The sequence below is a fragment of the Hyla sarda genome, chromosome 3 (assembly GCF_029499605.1).
Source record: "Hyla sarda isolate aHylSar1 chromosome 3, aHylSar1.hap1, whole genome shotgun sequence".
NCBI classification, from domain to species: Eukaryota; Metazoa; Chordata; class Amphibia; order Anura; family Hylidae; genus Hyla; species Hyla sarda.
The window spans coordinates 199,802,245-199,820,517 of record NC_079191.1 but is presented as its reverse complement, the minus strand read 5'-3'; the positions used below and the strand labels follow the sequence as shown (position 1 = coordinate 199,820,517).

General features: G+C 42.7%; 1 protein-coding gene across 4 annotated transcripts in view; it reads right to left on the bottom strand.

Moving 5' to 3' along the window:
• Positions 1-18,273, bottom strand: part of FAM135A (family with sequence similarity 135 member A) — a 130,464-nt gene that overhangs the window by 98,883 nt on the left and 13,308 nt on the right. For 3 of the 4 annotated variants that reach the window (XM_056565827.1, XM_056565830.1, XM_056565829.1), the window contains exon 2: positions 8,765-8,832. In XM_056565827.1, coding sequence (XP_056421802.1) covers positions 8,765-8,795 — 31 coding nt within the window. In that variant the 5' untranslated portion in view covers positions 8,796-8,832. Of the gene's footprint in view, positions 1-8,764; positions 8,839-18,273 lie in introns of all 4 variants that reach the window. The other variant, XM_056565828.1, reaches the window with a different exon arrangement.

Below are 18,273 nucleotides of genomic sequence, written 5' to 3'. Positions count from 1 at the left end.
GGATGATACAGGGAGAGCGAGTGCTATTCACTGCCCATGGCCAGACCGCACTTCCTGAGTTTGGTTTCCAGGAGACCAAAGTCTGTGCTTTTGAGCAGAAAGACTGCAGTCTGGACCAGAAGGGAGACCCCTAGTGGCCAGATTTATAAGGCCTAGAAAGTTACATAAAAAGATTATTATTATTATTATTATTATTTTTTTTTTTTTTTAACAAGGAGTAAATTGCAAATCTTATTTATTTTACATGCTGTATCATATGCAAAAAAAATAACCGTGCCAATTTAAAACCTGGTAAAAGGGTCCTGAAGAGAAGTGTGCCCCCACTGTACCCACAAAGTGCTGGTTTTATGCTGTTGATCTGGGCTTAGGTGTGAGGACGGCCTTTTAAGAGTCAGCAGCTCAGTCAAACTGAGCTCTCCTGTCAGCCGGGGAAAGGAGCAGGTGCCATCAGCCTGTGCGAGCACTGACCTACATGTATATCCAGATATATGGACTGCATTATGTTTTTTTTGTTTCTTTTTTTTATTTGGTCAGAAGTATTCCAGCACAACCTCATTTAGAAGCCATTTATGTTACGTTAGAGATGGAGAAGCAGAAGATTTTGCTTTGCTAGTTTAGTTTTGATGCGTTTTGGCGATTTTTAAAACTGGCTCAGGTCAGCTGGTCTAAAATCCTGCTGTACAGACTACAACCTTCATGTGCCAATCTAGCTAAGGGGATATCCCATCACACTATGCATAGCCATTAACTCTCAGGCTTTTTTAGGCAGCTGTCTCTGCTGAAATCCCTTTAGAGGACAAGTCTGCAATGCTGGCTTGCAAGTGCAATATATGTGACTGTAGAGGGACAGGAAACTAGTAGAAACAGAGGAGGGGGCTAAAAAAGGAAGTAAAAAGGACTAAACACAATTCCCTATAGGCTTTAAACTGCAATTTTCTGTTCTAAACATCAAAAGAACTAGCTCAAACCCTTGCTCCCAAAAGCTAAATGCTGTACACGTTTCTGCATCCATATTATGGCAGCCCAACTGGTGGTCTAATGACCCAAAATGACAGCATCATAGTGATTTTGTGTGTTTCTGATGGCCTCTCTAGAGTCTCTACCATCTCAGTGTTAGATAGGCATTTTCATTTGAACAAACTTTGTATAGATCAAATTTGGAACTTTTCTTCTTTCTCCTGTAATCAAAACTTTTCCCTCTTCTCTTTCCTGCTGTTAATTTCTTCTCTGAAAATCAGCTCGGCTTTGCCCTACATCTGCAAGAAAAGCAATATAAGTCTATGAAAGGGGGGCAAAGGGAAATGAAAGGAGAGGTGCCTGTGAACACTGAAGTGTAGGATCACCTGTTCGGTGTGTGTGTGCTGGCTGTGTATAGACATTAGGCTCCACCCCCAACTCAATTTCACTGACAGAGACCTATCAGGAACGCCCACCTCCTTACAGGTAATTCAAAGAGGTACTCAAGCAGTTTCACCGAAAAAAAGCCTCTTATTTGAATAATGATACAGTTATAAAACATAACCTTTATTAATCCTCAAATAAAAATTCACCAAAGAATATGAAAATAGTGATAAATCAAATGTGAACACCCCACAGAAAACAAATAACTGTGTCCCGGGGGTCACGGGCCGCGGAGCAAATTCTGTGCAGATGGAAAAGGACCTAGATATAGTAGTGGGTATAGCAAGGGTAGTCCCATGGTAATACAGATGAATTACTTAGCCTCAGTCAGTAGCAATGGTTAGAGTGCACTCTAGATCTAAAGGCCCCGTCCCTCTGTCCCTGCCTTTTGAGGTATCCACCTCATTAACAGGGTGGCCTCAACCATGGTGCCGTTCCCTATCTTATATAAGTGAGGGAGAAAACAATAAACAATCAGATAAGGAAAGATACAGGTAGATAGCTTAAGTGCTCCATGGTCCATGACCACCGGGACACCCCAATGTGTACCACCAAACAAAAACCATGTGTATATAAAAATGTTTTCCACTGGTACAAATTCAGATACAGAGAATGAATAAAATCACATGGATCCCAATAACTGTTCCAACACATTTCTACTGTCCAATGTCAACGGATTCATCAGGGAACCGAAAACAATAACCACACAACTGTGGACGTAACCAACATAGGGGTACAGTAATGATGCTTACTGGATATGTCAGGCTGATAATAGTCTCTCAGACATAGCCTTATACTCAGAGATTCACAAAGTGGAGAATTCAAAATAAAATATTATATTCTAATCCATAACTAGCATGTCATGCAGTAGATAGTTCGATATTCCATATAGATGATATAAAAGTAAATATGTGCAGGGTAAATCTCACTATATTGTGAGTAATAAAGACACAGTTAAGCTACGTGGTATAGATAATGCTGGCAGTAGTGTACTGGTATGGTCACCAATGCTATAGATAATATATTTGACTGTTGGGAGGGGAAGAAGATAACCTTTTACTGAGAGTCTAAGACCATATATGTGCCCTAGATAAGAAGTACTGATATAGTCAAGCTCTCATCCCGGTCCAGACTACCCTTATGGAGGCAGCCCGATAGAAAACAGCTCAGATAGTCAACAATAAACCAAAAGCCATAGAAATGGAGGCGTGTGTAATGGCACACTCCATCCCTGCTACTTATCTACTGCTGACAAAGGGATCCCCGGCCATGGTGATAGTGGGTACACAAGCATCAGATGATAAATTACATCATGGTCCACAAGTATAAGCCACATTCATCTCATCCATCAGAGTCTGTTAAATATGCCACCGTAGCTGATGAGACTTCCGGTGCAATGCGCACGATGGATACGGCATGTACAAGATATAATCAGACTATCATGATATGTATGTATATAAGCAAAAAGTAGATACAGATCCATAACTACAAGGATATATATATATATATATATATATATATATATATATGCAAAGCCATCAGTAATCATAATGACATAGATAAAATTATGATGACTTGTATTGTTGTGTCTCAACTCTACATTATGGACCCAGGGTCTGTTGTAGGTGTAACGAGGTGGACAGGTAGCTGGGACATATAATGGTGGGGAGGCAAATCTATTCAGAGAAAGGAAGTAAATGACAAACAGTCATTCAGACCCCTAGGAGCTAGGGTTCCCAAATGATAGATCCATTGTGCCTCTTTCTGCAAGAGGCAGCGATCCACATCTCCCCCTCTAATGCATGAATGTAAAACTTCAATAGCCTGAAAAATAATAGAAAATGGACATCAGGATGTGATAGTTTCATATGAGTAGCAAGCAGTTTTTCACGATGTTTAAGGTCACCCAAATGTTCGAGTATACGTTGACGAAATTCCCTTTTTGTCTTGCCAACATACTTACAGCTTTACAGTTGGTGAAATGGTGGCAAAAGTAGGTTTTTTGTTCCCTAAGGCCTTCAAACTGTTTAGACACACAAATATATCTGCATGCTTTGCAGGAACCACAGCAATAAGTGCCTGTGATTTTTTGATTAAGCCAAGAATCACCCGTAGGGGGCGGAGAGAAATGGCTGTTAACAAGGTGGTCTCCCAAATTCCTTCCCCATCTATAGGTTATTGCTGGGTGTTCTCCCACCAATTCTGCCACCAATGCATCAGCTGTTAGTACAGGTCAAAATCTATTAATGATGCCCCTTATCTTATCACCCCCAGCTCTGTCAGAAATTCAAATTACAGCTGAAGCATGTAGAGCAGAAATCTGCTGAAAATACCATATACTGTACAAGTTTTATAATGGCCAGATAGTGCTGCTCCTCATGTACACACAGGACAGCTTCTACCGAAAAGTCAACTGAAACAACAGGTACGCTTTATATTCTATTGAACTCCTAATAAAGTGCCCCTTTGTTCAAACACTTATTGTTGCAGTCAAAAATTTTGATAGAAGCTTTTGTGGCTATAGCCGAATGGCTGAAAATGGCTTAAAAAACAGCTATAAAAAAGAAGGCACAAAAGCAAATAATGGCTCAAAATATATCTGGGATTTCAGCTATTTTATGATTAGCACAGCATCCACAGAGGGCAGCTCACACAGGCTGGAGAGAGAGAGAAAAGCACAAAAAAGTCAGACTGCAAGGGAGAATGACATGGGCTGTTTACACATGTACAGAGAAAGAAGAGAACCCTATCTAGATTCCTGGACACACAAACCATGCATCCACCATGTATTACTGGGAGGACATACCCACTCAAAAGTCTCAACCTGGTTGTAAACTTAATATTAGGGGTGAAAATGAATCAAGTGAAGACTGCAGACTCAAGCTTCTAGTTGTCCAGTACAACAAAACTAAATCTATTAATGATGCCCCTTATCTTATCACCCCCAGCTCTGTCAGAAATGCAAATTACATTTGAAGCATGTAGAGCAGAAATCTGCAGAAAATACCATATACTGTACAAGTTTTATAATGGCCAGATTGGAGATGAGACCACTGAGAGCCCCTGCGATCTCCCACCTGGCACCCTGGCTCTCTACATGAATGAAGTGTGTCGACTACTGCATAAAGCTGTGGCCGACATGGCCGCTCCATGCATTTCAATGGGAGAGACTGAGATATTCAAATGCTGTATCCGGAAATCTCATAGAGATGCATGGAGCGGGCATGTAGGTCACACCTTCGTGTTGTGGTCAACACATTCACATTTATTATAAGAGCCGGGGTGCCATACAGGAGGTTGGCCTCCCTTCCTGCGGATAGTGAATACGTTTTGTTATGCTACATAACTCCTTTAAAGTCAATGTAACTACAGAGATCTAGAAAAATCACTTCAACCCCCCACCCCCCCCCCATTTCAAGGGTGTCCATTTTTCCATTTTCACTAGTTTTTCTCCATTGAAAAGATTATGGCATCCGAAGCTACATGTAAAAAAAGCAAGAGCCAGATCTGCATATGTATACTCAGCCCAAGGTAATATGACTTCTAGGCATGTTTTGTGCCAAGGAAGTCAGGTGAATGATCTTCCGTCTCTTAAAGCCCTAATTATATTCCTACCACAAGCAGAAACAATCTGTGCACGGAGATTATTTTTACTGCTGCAATTAAAGTGTATTTGGAGCACTGCCCGGGACTAAAGAACATCATTTGCACCCCTCTGGTTAACAAACACAATTCTAACTCACACATGTACAAGCAGAAGCAAAACCCCAAACATTAGGTAAACAATTCACTGTCCTAGAAAAAAAGCTGTGCACCTCATTTAAGCTAACAGGCACATACAATGAATGTTTCCGAGGATCAAAAGACCATAGTTTGCACCCCTCTGGGTAACAAATACAAATGTACGTACAACCCCAAACATGAAGTACTAAGTTAACACACGTGTACAAGCGGACACATGGCATTTTCCAGCAAAAAAAAAGCTGTAACGTAATAGACAAACACACTGATCAGCTGTAAACGCTGGTATGGAAAGGGGTTTTATTGTTTGTTAAGTAAAAAACAAGCCTGTCTATCCAGGAATAGAAAAACAGAGAAAATTCCTTTTAAGAACAGTGCCACCTCTGTCCCCAGGTTGCGTGTGGTATTACAACTTGGCACCATTCACTTCAATGGAACTGAGCTGCATTACCAAATACAACCTGGGGACAGACGTGGCGCTGTTTTTGGAAAAAATCAGCTCTGTATATCTAATCCTGGATAACCCCTTTAACATCAGTATAATCCTGTTTTACTTGTTTTCTTACAGGTTTTGGGGACAAAAAATACAAAATCTTAAAAAAAATAAAAAATTATAAAAAAGAAAACTTTTTTCTCCACAGTTATCTGTATGTTTTTTTCAGGCCTTTCCATCTACCATTCAATTCTTTCCACTTTAACCAATATATATGTATCTTGGCACACATGTTACTTATATGTCAACAAAAAACATAGGATAGGTAATTTAACCCTTACTCACCCCCATTTGCCAGGGTCAGGGTTTTTGTTTAAAGTCCCATACAAGTCTATGGGAAATATATGTTACTGCATAACTTCCAAACGGCTGGAGATATTTCAATACCTGGTACACATATTCCGGGTCGGGATGGGAGGACGGGATGGGAGGACGGGATGGGAGGACGGGATGGGAGGACGGGATGGGAGGACGGGATGGGAGGACGGGATGGGAGGACGGGATGGGAGGACGGGATGGGAGGACGGGATGGGAGGACGGGATGGGAGGACGGGATGGGAGGACGGGATGGGAGGACGGGATATGAAGTCAAAAGCTTCCTCTGTTGATTTTCCTCCACAACAAGGATAACGCCGGGTACCCAGTTTAGTTATAAAAAAGATACATTTCATTAAATACAATTTTTTCCATCACTAATGTATTTTTTTTAAATTATTTTCTTTAACCCGTTCAGGACCCATGACGTTACGTCCCGAAACCCTGGGTCTTAAGGACCCATGACGTGCAGTTACGTCATGGGCAGTTCCGGTCCCTGCTGTGCGCCGGGCGGAGATCGGACCGGGATGCCTGCTGAAATCATTCAGCAGGCATCCTGTGCAAATGCCCAGGGGGGTCATCAGACCCCCCCCCCCCCCCCATGTCGGCGATCGCGGCAAATCGCAAGTGAATTCACACTTGCGATTTGCGCAATTCCGGGTCATTACGGGTCTATAGTGACCCGGTGACCCGGAATGTAAGGGGGATCGCGGATGTCTAAGACACCCCTGAAGCGATAGGAGTGAAAACTTCCAAACGGTTAAAGATATTAACATGAAACTTGGCACACATTACTTACCGTATTTATCGGGGTATACCATGCACCGGCCTATAACACGCACCCTCATTTTACCAAGGATATTTGGGTAAAAAAAGTTTTTCCCAAAATATCCGTGGTAAAATGAGGGTGCGTGTGTGTGCATGCGTATACCCCGATACACTGTTTCTGACCCCGCAGAAGCCCCAAGGAAAGGCAGGGGGAGAGAGGCAGTCGCTGCCCGCTTCTCTCCCCCTGCCTTTCCTGGGGTCTAGAGCCCTGCTGCCGCCGCTTCTCTCCCCCTGCTATCGGCGCCGCTGCCCCTTCTCTCCTCCTGGCTATCGGTGGGGCAGGGGCGCCGATAGCCAGGGGGAGAGAAGGGGCATCGGCACCCATTGCCGCCACCGCTGCCCCGTTGCCTCCCCCATCCCCGGTTGTATAATTACCTATTGCCGGGTCTGCACTGCTTCTGGCCTCCGGTGTGGCATCCCCTGCGTCGTTGCTATGTGCTGCACGGCGCAGCGCAATGACGAGTGACATCACTCGTCATTGCGTCTCGTAGCGCATAGCAACGATGCAGGGGATGCCACACCGGAGGCCAGAAGCAGCGCGGACCAGACCCCGGCAACAGGTAATTATACAGCTGGGGATGGGGGAGGCAACGGGGCAGCGGCGTCGGCAATGGGCACCAATAGCCAGGGGGAGAGAAGGGGCAGCGGTGCCGATAGCAGGGGGAGAGAAGCGATGGCAGCAGGGCTCTAGACCCCAGGACAGGCAGGGGCAGAGAAGCCGGCATTGATGGCAGGTCTCTGGACCTGCAAAAGCTGCTGCAGTTCATTGATTTAAAGCGCCCGCTTTAAATCATTGAACTGCAGCGGCTTATCGGCGTATAACACGCAGATAGACTTTAGGCTAAAAATTTTTGCCTAAAAAATGCGTATTATACGCCGATAAATACGGTATATGTCAACAACAAACATAGGATAGGTGATTTAACCCTTACTCACCCCCATTTGCAAGGGGCTGGGTTTATGTTAAAAGTCCCATACAATCAATGGGAAATATATGTTACTGCATAACTTCCAAAACGGCTGGAGATATTTCGATAATACTTGGTCACATGTTAATTATATGTCCACTTAAAATATAGGATAGTTAATTTAACCCTTAACTACCCCCATTTGTGAGTGTCTGGGTTTTTGTTTAAAGTCCCATGCAAATCAATGGGAAATGTATCTTCTCACATAACTTCTGTACGGCTGGAGATATTTCAATACCTGGTACACATATTATAGGTCGGGATAGGCGGTCGGGATAGGCGGTCGGGATAGGCGGTCGGGATAGGAGGTCGGGATATCACAACAATATATGGGGATGGGATTTGAAGTCAAAAGCTTCCTCCTTTGTTGATTTTCCTCCCCAATAAGAATGAGGAAGGAAAAACCGGGCAATGCCGGGTACTCAGCTAGTAAGGTATAAAAGAAGGTGTGCACTTCATCAGGTCAAGGCACAGGCATATGCTATTGGGCCAGGATAAGTTTGCCGGGTCAACCCTCACCAACAGTCTAAATGCTAAAAGATTTTTGGGGCACCATTTAGTTCAGACAGGGCCCCCTCTAGCTAATCTAATGAATAGCTGAGAGGCAAACGGATTTATATAAAAGAAAAGAAAAAACTAAGACAGTTCTTGAAACAGTGGTTGAAACTTTGAAAGTCTTATTGTGACATAATACTTAAACAATATGTTTAGCAATCAGAACACTTGCCAGGTAATGGGCATGCACAAATAAATGTTTCCTATCATATCCAGGGACTCTTTGTTCAGATTGTTTATTATCCATGAATTTGGGGCCAAAAGAATACATAATCTCCTATCTGGTGCTCTTAATAAAAATTAATGGATAACCTTACATAGTTTGTGTCATGGCAAAAGCTAAGCACCTACTCTAAAATGCAATACAAAGTGACCCAGTGTGAGAGTAGTCTAACATCTCTGAATGATGGTGTACGGACACATCTACATTATTCAGGATATGAAACAAAGCGGTGGGCCTTACCTCTGATGAAGGAGTTTCCATTGCAGCTCATTTCCAATTATCCATGCTTGCTGCCATAAGCACATTGTCTGCACCTCGGAAAGAAAAACAGGAATTCCTTACTATTAATATTTCATTCCCTCTGTTCTTGTAAAGACGCATGCACACACTCTGATCAATGAACACTAAGAGCTTTTGCTTCCTGCCTTTCCCACCCAGTCACTCCAAGTTCTCTCAGTGAGCTGCATCATGGGATGTCTTTATAATCTACTGCTCTAATGGTAATAGTAATGTTAATGAAAAGGTGCACTTCTGCACAAGATACGATTTGAAACAGATATGAAAGAAGGTAGAAATTCTGTGTCAGTGCAGGCATCTCTAGGACTTCCATGATTTTTAGGGTGGCTCTCTTGTGCCTTTCTTAGCTGCACCTATAGACTATAGTCATATGAGAGAATCATTTAGAAGTTAAAAAGAAAGAGGTTAGTAGGAAACTTTGACAATCTTAATGGTATTGTTAGACACACACCACCTGTAAGCAACACATATATATACATACACATACACACACTTTACATAAGATCACAATTCATAAACGTCAAATAGCTGTATATATATATATATATATATATATATATATATATATATATACTCCACTCCATTATGGCCACAAGTCAGAGCCTGATCCCGGGTCTCAGGTAAGGGTTAAGAAGTAACGCAAGCATCTGACTGGTCATACAAGCACAGGTAGATGGTATTTGTTTCCTGCCCACAAGTTTGAGGCTAGGTTACCACTAGACTGTAATACCATTCCAATGTGTCTGACCATTATTTACCACATATTCAGAACAACAATGACAGAAGGGTTTTTAACACAAGGATAAGGAAACATCCTGAGGTCTTGTTCACACTACAGAATTGTGCGAGGAAAATGTCCTTACTGAACTCCTCTTGAATCTGTGCCCTTTCTGCTCCATGGTACTGGAGAAGAAATGAGGCAGAACCAGCACTGCATCGAAGCATTTTGATGCAAAAATAAGCCTAAGAGTACGTTCCTCTAGTGCTGCACTAGTACAGCCTGCAGTCTCAGCCTTCCGTGTAGTAGTGCAGTCCACAGAACAGCTTGGCAGCACTCTACTGGATCGCTGCTCCCCATGTAAAGCTGTTGAGAGTAGCGAAGGGGAGAGAAGCCAGGATGCTGGCAGGAAGACCCCAGATAATCTCCCGCTATCACTGGATGTCCGGCAGGCGAAGGAAAGGTGTGGGCAAAGGGAGAGGGCATGAGCGCAGCAACTGGTGCATTCCAACGGAAGATTGACCATGTTCAATCTTCCCGCGGAATCCAATTCCTCTTCAAAAGTTCTGCAACTGAACTTTCAATGTATGAACAGAGCAGCTGCATCCTATTGAACCCAACAGAAGGCTTCTGTGTGGCATATCTGTAGGGTGAACAAAGTCCTAACGTGAATGTCTGAATGGGACTTGCAGAAATCCACATATGTGCCATGAAAGAGAAATGGAACTGGTTTTCAGGTGTTGAAATTTCTGACTATCCCCTAACAGAATATTGCAGATGTTCACTTTACTAAGATACAGACTACCAGCAAAATCTCTCTTGGATTTGTGTGATGGAAAGAGAGGGAAATCCATTGAGTAATCCTACCCCAAGGCTATGATCACACATAGATGCAATACAACAGCAAAAAAAATTAAAGAATATAAAAAGGACCCCCATTTGGTGGCAACCTTGTTCCTAGAGTGCTCCTCTCTGCAACATTCAAGTGACATTTGAAAGATGTGAAACTTCACCTAATAATATTTAGTCACTAGGGTAGCAGGAACATTACCCAGTGCGTCATGTGGAAATAATGTGACCAGACCAGATGAGCACATATAAAGAATTGCGCACCTCACATGTATACTGTCATTACAGCAAAGGCTTTACCTGTGAGTTATGTAATAAAGCTTGACTAGAAAGAAAAGAAAGGAGCAGCTCGATAGTAAACACATAGTAATGTCACACACCGTACGGAATAAGATGCAGCAGAGAAAGCTGTTACCGTATTGCCTCTTGGATAAGATTAAGTATAGTATCTGTTCTGATCAGCTTAAAGGGAACCAATCATCAGATTTTACCCTATATATCGCTTGGCAATGCATCATATAGGGTCAAATCTTTATCCTCACCATCCCTGGGGGACGTTCCTGCCTGCGGAGATGGTGAAGATATGAACTTATAAACTAGTCACCGCCGTGCCCATAAGTAGTCCCCTGGGCGGGGAGCTCCTCTCACCTAGTTCTGTTCTTCGGTCGGTAGCGACGCCCCCTCCACTTGATTGACGGGCCGCATCATCGCTCTGCTCACTGAACAGATGGAGCAGAGCGATGACGCAGACCGTCAATCAAGCAGAGGGGGCGTCACTGCCAACCGAAGAACGGAACTAGGTGAGAGGAGCTCCCCGCCCAGGGGACTACTTACAGGCACGGTGGTGACTAGCTTATAACTTCATATCTTCACCATCTCCGCAGGCAGGAACGTCCCCCGGGGATGGTGAGGATAAAGATTTGACCCTATATAATGCATTGCCAAGCGATATATAGGGTAAAATCTGATGATTGGTTCCCTTTAATATGTCATACATCCCCTAAGTGGGGACCATAAATTGAATGGATATTTAAATGGAGAACTGGGCACATTACAAAGCTTGTTTACATCGACCTATGCATTAACCCGATATGGCAGTATCTTCGAATAAAGTGCACACAAAAAAAAAGGGAGGCGGTTATTGTGACGATTAGGAGCAAATGGGGAATGTATCAATGCTTTGTGCCCAAAAAAAATAAAAAACATTGCAAATTTTTGCACCAGCACAGTTTCATGCAAAAATTTGCAACTTTTTAACTCAATGTCACACCTGAAACTTCTTAGAAAGTTGTTGGGCCTTGGCATGAAAGGGGGCATAGCTGCCATGGTCCAACATATATTGTATACTTCATGTCAGAGAAATGAGTAAGGTATAGCTGAAATCTACTCGAGATTCTAGCTGGTGTATATTTCAGTCTGTGGCACACAGCCAACCACAGATGCAACAGATTTATTAAGAGGCGCACCTTTTAATACATTTGGAGCACCTTACTTGAGCACAAATACTGTGCAAAATGACAGTATTTAATAAATCTGCCCTTAAAGGGCACACACAAAAAAATTAATATATAAACGAGAAAAAACAACAGGAGGTGCGCCCCTAGTGAGGACCGTTTAAATAAGATGAAAGAAATAAAGTAAAGATGGGTTCTTACCCCTAGGTGTTGCGCTCAGAGCACAACACCTACAGTAGCGTCTATATGCAGGAAATCGAGGGAAACCGCTGCCACGAGGAACGTCCGTCAGTCCGGTGGATAGCAATGGAGATAAATATGTAGACAAGTTCCTCTCAAGAAGGCGCTGGTACCCGGAGATGGAAATAAACTTCTTTATTAGCTAATAAAGAAGTTTATTTCCATCTCCGGGTACCAGCGCCTTCTTGAGAGGAACTTGTCTACATATTTACCTCCACACACAAAAAATTGACTAGCTTAAGCAGAACCATTTTCGCAATTATTTTGTTACATTGGCCCCAGTCCATGTGTGGGATACATTAAAGGCAACAAGGGAACATTCAGTTTTAGTTAATGTGCCCGAAAAATAGTGTAAACTTCCCATTACATGGGGCAAATATTGGCCGTATAGACAGATATTGCCCTAATATGTCCAGCAAACAGTACCTGAACAAGCAAGCTTGTTTGTTGGCTGATCGCATCTTTTAAGCAGGTTTCAAACCCTTGTTCATTACTCACACATCTTCCGCATGTGCAGCTGACAATGATGGAATAAAGGGCTGCACAAACAATCCAGGAACAGTTCTTGTGACCCTGTCCTCACAATAAGTCACAAAAGATTCTTAAACAAGCATCAATCTTGGCGCTTCCATCGGGCATGGGCCTTCGCCTGTAAGGGTTTGCTCACAGGATTGAATCTCATAATGGAATTCTGCACGGTCATTCCGCAGCAGAGTCCCATTGATTTCAAAGGAATTCTGCTGCATTGTGCACATGGCGGAATTCCCACAACAGATGTTTCTGCTGGGGAAATCCCAATTCCGGAGTCCGCAGGAAGAATAGACATGTCCATTGGCGTCTATGAGACGGACTATTTCTGAGCGGTCCTAGTGCCGTCATGTTCTGCCGGTGCTCTGCTGTCGAGTGACTGTCTGCAAGAAAATTTTCTGTGCGGACATTCACCCGTGTGAACATAGCCTTACACTATCCAAGGTTTCTTTGCAGATTTGACAAGCGCCACATTGTGATGGAAAGACAACTGGGTCAGAAAATCTACAAAATTACAGTTTTTTGTGGAGTGTTCTCAGTATGCCCTGGTATCTACAAAAAATAAAAATAAAAAAAAAAGGAAGCAAATTTTAAAAGGGGTATTCCAGCCCTAAGACATCTTATCCCCTAAGATGTATGATCGAGGAGGTCCCGCATCTGTGGACCCCCGCAATCTCTCATTCCGCACTCACCTTTGTGAGCTCTCCGCAGTGCTGGAGGCTCCAAGTGTGAAGCATTACGACCATGGGGCCGGAGTATCGTGATGTCACGACTCCTTTGGATAGGGGATAAGATGTCTTGGGGCCGGAGTACCCCTTTAAAGGGTTTCATTTTGACACCATTCACTGAACAGTAAAAATGACATGTTAATAAGTCAGTACAACTAAAATGATCTCCAATTTATATAGTTGTTGTAATGTTTCCTACTTTCAAAAAATTTACTGAAGGCAAAAAAAAATCATCATTTTGTCAGTCTATGGGAATTTTTATATTGCTTTTGTCCAAAATGGCCAAAAAGTAGACAATTCTGGCATCTGGTATGTTTTTACAATTATGCCATTCACTGTACGGGATATTTAAATCAGTCACTTCTATACATGGAAATATCAAATGTGTTTGTTTTTTTTGTAGCTTTGATTCTATTTATTTATTTATGTAAAAAATGGGAAGAGAGAGTATTGTGAATATTTATTAGGGAGATTTTCTTTTACATTTTATTAAATGCATTAGAGAACAGCCATCAACCACCATATAATGATCTCACTCAGCTCCTGAGCCTACACCATACACCTCTTCCCAAGTTGTCAAGTTAATTTACATGGCAGGTGGGAAGGGGTTAAACAGTGCAAATACAAGATCATGCTCAGAGTTCAACAACATATTTTTCTACTTGTATCTAAATGTTTCTTCCTTACAAGATGGCATGAAGTATTTGATGTGTTGCTACCCTTTCGCTCTTATTATATCAATGTAGTACTGTACTCCCATACAGCTGCCTGGGCTTACTGAATGTTATGGCAATGTTGGCTCTTGGAGCTCGGGCTTTAAACACTCTAATCCACAGTTTACAGAAAGATTCAGGTGAATAAGACCACAAGGAATAAAAATCCCCTAAACTCACACAACTGGGAACACAGCAAAGCCTTCCCAAATAAGAAGTCACATAAAATACATTCTATTGTGTATTATACAGGGAGTGTTCTGACCATCACCTATTGCCAGAGTTAGATCCCATCTTATCCATATATAGGTGTTACCTTATATTAGGGTCTCTTCTCATCTTGGCAGCAGTTCAGTGTATAAAGTAACCCATTCCTTGCTTTGCTGCTGTTATTTCTTAAAAGCAACGCTCCAGACATCATTTTTATTCCATAAAGGACATTAGCAGGGTGAAAGGCTTAACAGCCACCCTGCTCCACCCCAAGGCTGGATTCACACTACGTTTTTGCCATACTGTTTTCAATCAGATTTTCTAAAGAAAACCGTATGGCAAAAAAACGGATGGAACAGTATGGGAAAAAGTAAACCGTATGCGCTTTTAAACTGTATACTGTTTTTAAAAGTGCAGACAGTTCCATTCTTTTTTATAAAAATAAAAAAAGTAAAAACTGTATAAGGTTTCCCGTATGGAACTGTATACACGTGCGTTTCCCATTGACGTCCATGTTAAAAAAAACGTATGCGGTTGCAGTACGGTTTTTAAACCGGAGTCAAAACCGTGGTTGACCACGTTTTTGTCTCCGATTTAAAAACCGTACTGCAACCGTATACGTTTTTTTTTTTTTTTTTTTTTTTTAACATGGACGTCAATGGGAAACACACGTGTATACAGTTCCATACAGGAAACTGGATATGGTTTTTACTTTGCACATGCGCATTTGTATCCTAAAGTCCCCACCCAAGACCCCTCCCATTAAAAATGGACAAAATTATGTTTTTTTTTTATTATTATAATAATAACGGATGGAACCGTATGTACTTTTAAAGACAGTATACAGATTAAAAACGCATACGGTTTACTTTTTCCCACACTGTTCCATCAGTTTTTTTTGCCATATGGTTTTCTTTAGAAAAACTGATTGAAAACAGTGTGGCAACCATTTCACACAACCATGCGTAAAACAGGCGGTTACAAGGCAGTGCGCCGGAAGTCACTCTCTGTATGTAACTTTATGAGCGTCTCATTGATGCTCATAGAGTTACGTGCAGCCATACCAAAATATGTTTATGTTTACTTTTGTTAACACTTCATTATTTATAAAATGGGAAAAGGGGAATGATTTAAATCTATATTAGGGGAGGGGCTTATTTATATTTTTTTATTATTATTTCTAAATTAACAAATGATTACAAATGTTTTAAGTCCTTATGCGGCACTATTACATGCAATTCTTCTATTGCTAACACTGTTCAGTGCAATGCCATTGCTTAGCATTAAGTGCTCTGAGCTACCATGTATTTTTTAAATGCTGCAATCAACTATGTTTGCGGTATCTTAAAAGGTTAATGCTGGACATCAGCGTGATTGCTGATGTCCGGCATTACCAGTGAGTCACGGCTGCTGATTGCAGCTGGTACTACCATTCAGCTTGTGAGCACACTTCATACGCCCTGACTGTGACCAAGGCGTACATGAATGCTCTGTGTCAGTAAGGGGTTCATTTTAAAATATTACATCTACTGGTGATGTAATGCACATGTGATTTTCAAAAAGTGACATTTTTTTTAGCTCTTTAAAGGGGTATTCCGGGCAAAAATATTTTATCCCCTATCCAAAGGATAGGGGATAAGGTGTCTGATTGCGGGGGGCCCGCTGCCGAGACCCCCGCGATCTCCCTGCAACACCCGCATTCTATGCAGGTGCTGAAACTCCAGTTTCGGAAACCTCCACCACGCCCCCTCCATTCATGTCTATGGGAGGGGGCGTGACAGCCGTCATGCCCCCTCCCATAGACATGAATGGAGGCGGCGTGGCGTGACGTCACATCCCCAGTCCCGGTGTGAGGTGAGATTTTGCTTTCCGAAGTTTTCCGAAACTAAAGACTCAGTCCCCGCATAGAATGCGGGTGCTGCAGGGAGATCGCAGGGGGTCTCAGTACATCTTATCCCATCCTTTGGATAGGGGATAAAATGTTTTTGCCCAGAATACCCCTTTAAAGTGAAGTTAATAATACATGGTCTTAAAAAATACATAGTACAGTATATCTCTAGAATCTAGATGGATAGAGTCTAGATGGTAAGAATAGGAACTAATATTTCTACAGTGCTTCACTTGTGACATCGGCTGCTGTGACATTTTATGATATTGCAACAAACATAGGCGATTTGTGCTCATCATACTAGTGTATGACAGCTGAGCAGCCTGGACAGAGGCAGCACTACAGTATGTGTAATAGACAAATGTTCGAATGCCCTGGGCGTCTGTTTATTTACAGTAGCTACTAACACATGCTCGCTTCACTGAAAATATAACTTAAGCCTGGAATACATGACAAATGGAAGAACGGAGAAGTATTTAAGGCTCCTGTGATGAAGCCAGGCACACTCAATTTGCCAACACAATTATTATAATCTATGCAGCTGTCAAGGCAAAGCAGATTGGGAAACACAACTAGGAACGGTAACTGTGCTGGATAAATTACACGTGTTGTATGACTGGGAATTACTCTTCTGAAAACAGAGGTAATTCCAGTGCACCTCACAGCATCGGAGAACAATTGCTTGGCTACAGGGAACTGCTAAGACAAAAACCCTATCATATCCGGTGTAGGACGAAGAAAAAACACCATTCATTAGACACTGTTGTTTTAATACACTCATAGTATAAGCAAATATAATAAACATTGTATTGTATCTTCTAACACCTCTCATCAAGCTACACCCCAACCCATTATTCACTGCTCAGGTCTCTCTGGAGCAGTACTGTGCAAGGGACTGTTTTCTTAATCCCCCTGCTGGTTTTCTGACCATTACCCCCCTACACCTGCAAGGTGTGTGTTCCCCTCCTGCCCATTTCCGCAGCATGTATGCAAACATTTTGTCACAGCTTTTAGAGATAGTACCCCCCTTGCCATTTCATTACCCTTCCATGCCATTTTACTAGCCCCCTGTGTCCGCACGCTCCCGCTCGTATACAACAACCTCATTACCACCCAAAGCAGCAAGATATTTTATTGGGACCTCTTTTTGTACAGTGCCGCTTGTGCCTAGGGTGACATTGAGATCCAGTGTTTCATACTGTTGCTCAGCCAATCAATAGGCGAGCCAGACATCGCTGTGGCCTCTGATTGGCTGAGCAGCAGTATGACACTGTGGGCCCCAACGTCACTCTGGATCCAAGCATCACACTGCAGCTCAGGAAGAGGATCGGAGCCAGGGACTGAGGCAGGACACGGGAGGCACAGCAGGAGCTCTGGAGGTAAGTAGAGGTTATATATGTGGTAGGCCTCAGGGGTAAGGGTAGTACAGTCAGGGATTTGCTTTGGTATATCAGGGGTTAATGTTAACCCTATAGTTCGTGATGCCAGGCTGAGGGCTAGTATGCTGAGATGACTCTCCGGCCTATCGCCGCCCTTCCCAGTAACGATAGGTGCATAAGAATAAAGACTGAAGGTCCACAAGATAGTTGAATTTGAACTTGCATAAACTTTACTTAACGGCTTGCGGTACATCCACAGAGTAGTAACAGTCTCAATTAAACAGTCTCTACATACTTCAATGACTGACAGATGTTGCGGACCTTGACTTTAGATAATAGTCTCGGAATTCAGGGTATATTGCTAAGATCCGTCCAGATTTAGGGGATAGATAAGGTCCGGTGGTCTTGCAGAGTGTTTAGGGATTTATATACTCAAAATTTGGAATAGAACAGCCGTCACCGCAAGGCTAAGGCATAGACTCACTGATGACAGCAGCGCAGACCCTTTCTCGTCAACAGCCACGAACCAAGAAAGAGATTAATGGCCGCCGCGCCCTTATATGGGCAGGGGCGGGGCCGTTTTGATTGGTCCAGCCATCTGTCACCGTCACAAAGGAAATGAGTGCATTACGTCACAAGGACCTCCAAAGGTCCTCAAGCAGAAATACCATAGAATTTACCTGATCACGTGACCCCCAGGTCCTACTATGCTTCTCACAGGTAATTAACTATTTATGTACATTTT